The 3,530-nt window shown below is 31.9% G+C and overlaps 1 protein-coding gene across 1 annotated transcript; it reads left to right on the top strand.

Moving 5' to 3' along the window:
• The first annotated feature begins 424 nt into the window (after window positions 1-424).
• On the top strand, window positions 425-3,530 carry LOC146161136 (transmembrane protein 144-like). Its single transcript, XM_083384436.1, has 11 exons — window positions 425-444; window positions 534-629; window positions 701-805; window positions 917-1,034; window positions 1,339-1,419; window positions 1,598-1,688; window positions 1,940-2,016; window positions 2,112-2,209; window positions 2,283-2,377; window positions 2,628-2,804; window positions 2,956-3,530. Exons 3-11 carry the CDS (start codon window positions 718-720, stop codon window positions 3,037-3,039), a joined length of 909 nt encoding a protein of 302 aa, XP_083240562.1. The 5' UTR covers window positions 425-444; window positions 534-629; window positions 701-717; the 3' UTR covers window positions 3,040-3,530.

Here is a 3,530-nt window from a genome sequence, read left to right as displayed (position 1 = left end):
ATTTACTGTAGGAATGACTAGGTCGTTTTAATTCCTACCAAAAAGGATTAACACAAAAATACTCCTTTGGCGATATTCACATTTTACCTTTACTTACAATTCTCTGTGTTTTAAGGAAAGTAGCAAATGCACACCAGCAGTAACAATGGTTGTGCATCGCTTGATTTTAATCTGCATATTTTTGCAAATTCTGCTTCGTTTTGCAGGTAAGTAAGACAAATTTTGAGATTAAAATAGAAGTTAATTAAAAAAGTAAGAGTTACCCAGACTTGTAGGTTATACCATGAAAAAATTAGCAAGAAAGCTCAAGAATTAGGTGTTAATATAGCTGAATATTAATAAAAAGTGCTGCATTTACAGATTCTCAGCACTTACACTTGAAACTTTCACAAACAACTTCAAGCACTGCACATAATGTAACCACCACAGTGCCAACACCATCTGGTAAGAACATATTGATGTACATAATTTTTTTAAACACGTTTTGCTTCGTCTACCTGGGTTTCTAAGAAACTGATTTGTTGTTATTAAAGTGGATTCCAGTTGGAAAGGGTATATTGGAACTTTCATTGCAATCATATTTTTTGGTAGCAACTTTGTTCCTGTAAAGAAATTCCAAACTGGTGATGGTAAGAAAAATAACAGAAGTATGAAGAATCAGTGGTATATGCATGCCAACTTATTTTTCCACTTTTCTTAGGGTTGTTTTTTCAATGGATGTTGTGTGTGGCCATTTGGTTTGGTGGTCTTATAACAAACTGTGTTCAAGGCTTTCCTAGATTTTACCCACTTGCACTTCTTGGCGGTAAGGGTTGAGAAACAATAATGTTTTAAAACCAAAAAAACAATATTGAGTTTATTGACATCTTTAAAAAATTATGTTAACCTTAAGTCATAACAAAGATTTAAATTGAAGGTTTTATGTGGACAACTGGAAATATTTGCACTGTTCCAATTATTAAGACCATAGGTCTAGGACTTGGAATGCTTATATGGGGAGCTTTTAATTTGCTATCAGGATGGGCAAGTGGCAGGTATTTCACTAAAAAAACTATTAATTGCGGTGCATTATATTTTAAAAATACCTTTGTTTTCTAAATTAGCATAATAACTTTTCCCTCGAAGTAAGCCTATCAAATAAGGAATCAAAAGAGACATGTTATCGCTTTATTTGTTAACCTTTGAACTAATACAAATTCTACAGTAACATTGAAAAGTGCTATTGCACCATTGTGGTTTTAGGATTGAACTGTTTGATTTGTCTTTATATGGTCAAGTTTAAATAATAAAAATACCAATATAATAATTACATTTAATCAATGTATTATGTCTTCCAAGGTTTGGTTGGTTTGGTCTTACTCCACAAACGCCAAACAACTTGCTATACAATGATCTGGCAATTGCTTTTGCAATGATGAGGTAATAGTTTAATGCTATTGGTTTGTAAGTTGTTAAAATAATAAAGAGTTTTAAGAAATCAAATAAGGATACTTTAATTTTGCTAATTGGTGTGACAACAGAAATTTCAAAATACTCCCACCCAGTGTGTTGCATGTAATTATGCTTGGAGTTACTGTTACTTCTCCTTTCTGTACAGTGTTGTGTTATGGTTGTTTGTAAAGTCTGACGTAAGTCAAGGCGTGGTGCTCAATGAAATTCATGATGAAGCTGGCCAACCACTTATTCAAGTAAGTTTGTTTACACTTGCAGGGGTGTAGGTTTTATGTTTGTAAAGAGTGATCAACCTGTGCCAGTTCCGCAGACTGAGAACCAAAACTTAATTTATACAAGGGTACAGCATCAGGTATGCTTATTAAAGATTTAAGAAAGAAAAGATAATGTTGTAATTCTTTTTTGTTTAATATTTGAGCATAAGACAAATCAGAAAAAAATTTGTATCACAATAAGAATTTTGTATTTTTCTTATAAAATTGTTTAGGATGATGAATCCAAAACTCCAGAAACACTTGATGTGACTTGGGTTGACCGATTAGGACCAACACAAAGAAGAATTGTGTATGAATATTGTGTTTCAGTTTTTTATATTTTTTTCCTTAATTTAAATTGTTTTTTTTAAATAAATAGGAAATTTTAATGTTGTTTAATTTTAGTGGATGCATCTTGTCAGTATTCTCTGGAACATTGTATGGGTTAAGTTTTGCCCCAGTAATATACATCAAGAACAATTATAAGGGTGCCTCCCAAACAGGTATATATAGCCTTGTATGCCATTGCCAAGTCATATTACTAAAATTGTTTTCTGTCAAAATTGCTATTTTCAGATATAGACTATGTTTTTGCACATTTCTGTGGAATCTTAGCAACAAGTACATTTTATTTTGTGATATACTGCATTATAAAGAAGAACAAACCCGATGTGAGTTAAATGTGTAATAAACCATATTAAAAAAAACACAACAAAAATTACAATATTGTATCACACATTGAAAAGGTGCTGCTCTAAAAACTTCAGTAAAAACTTGCTTTATATAATTTAATTTCTACAGTGATTACCAAAGGTAAATTCGACCAATGTGCTCCGCGACAGTTTTTTTGTACAAGATACACTTGAAAAAAACTATTGAATCAAGGTTTCATCTTTTATTTTGTTACGATTTCTTTTGTAGATTTACCCCGCTGTCATATTGCCAGCCATTGTATCCGGTGCAATGTGGGCTGCAGCGGATATCGGGTGGTTTGTTGCAAACAACTTTTTGAGTGAAGCAGTTAGTTTTCCCATTATTACAACTGGACCAGGAATTATTGCATCTCTCTGGGGAATTTTTGTGTTCAAAGAAGTGACGGTACGTTGGTATGCACTGGCCAATAGTGTAACGAATACTTTTTGTAAAACAGGTCAAAGTAACCTGCAAATGTTGTTAAAATGCTTTAAATCCTGTGTAAATTTCCTTAAAGTAAAAATTCCATACCAATTTGAATCACATTCTTATTTAGGGAAGAAGAAATTTTATTGTGATGGCTTTTGCTTATTCTGCAACTATCGTTGGAGCAGTTTTGGCTGGATTGTCCAAAGTATAAGCTGTTCAGCATTTTTTTAAACTTGTAATTTTAAAAAGCAGTGTTTTACTTTTTACTAGACTGTTTTGTTGCGCTGTGCATAATTTTGTTTATTTTTCTAAAATTTTCGCTTATCTGCAATAGCAAAATTAACGTTTACCTCCGCAATACATTAATCGTTGGGTATTTAAATTTATTATGTTATTTGTATTTCAAAATGCCAATGCAAGATTTGCCAAATTTGGATGCGTATGTAGCAAATCTCAGGTATTTGTATATGCCATAATATTCAGTGTAACCTGTGATATAGAAACCCAAGGGTATTAGTCACCAGTACTTAATGAAATAAGTTAACATATCCAAGTTGATTTATACTATTTAAAGCAATTATATTTCTGTGGGTTTTGGGTGAAACAAAACTAGAGTTGAACTTCAATCTATGTTTTTTGTGACATTAAGCAAACTCGATTAGTGGTTTATCATCATTTTAAATTATACAGAATGTATTACTT

Source organism: Ascidiella aspersa, chromosome 3, assembly GCF_963924565.1.
Source record: "Ascidiella aspersa chromosome 3, kaAscAspe10.2, whole genome shotgun sequence".
Taxonomy (NCBI): Eukaryota; Metazoa; Chordata; class Ascidiacea; order Phlebobranchia; family Ascidiidae; genus Ascidiella; species Ascidiella aspersa.
This window is presented reverse-complemented; position numbering and strand designations above follow the sequence as displayed.

Excerpts from the sequence above, each read along its gene's own strand:
- LOC146161136 (XM_083384436.1), top strand. The coding sequence starts at position 718 with ATGTTGTGTGTGGCCATTTGGTTTGGTGGTCTTATAACAAACTGTGTT. Across the intron at positions 1,689-1,939 it reads CTGGCCAACCACTTATTCAA|GATGATGAATCCAAAACTCC; the intron begins GTAAGTTTGTTT and ends AAAATTGTTTAG. Across the intron at positions 2,017-2,111 it reads CCAACACAAAGAAGAATTGT|TGGATGCATCTTGTCAGTAT; the intron begins GTATGAATATTG and ends GTTTAATTTTAG.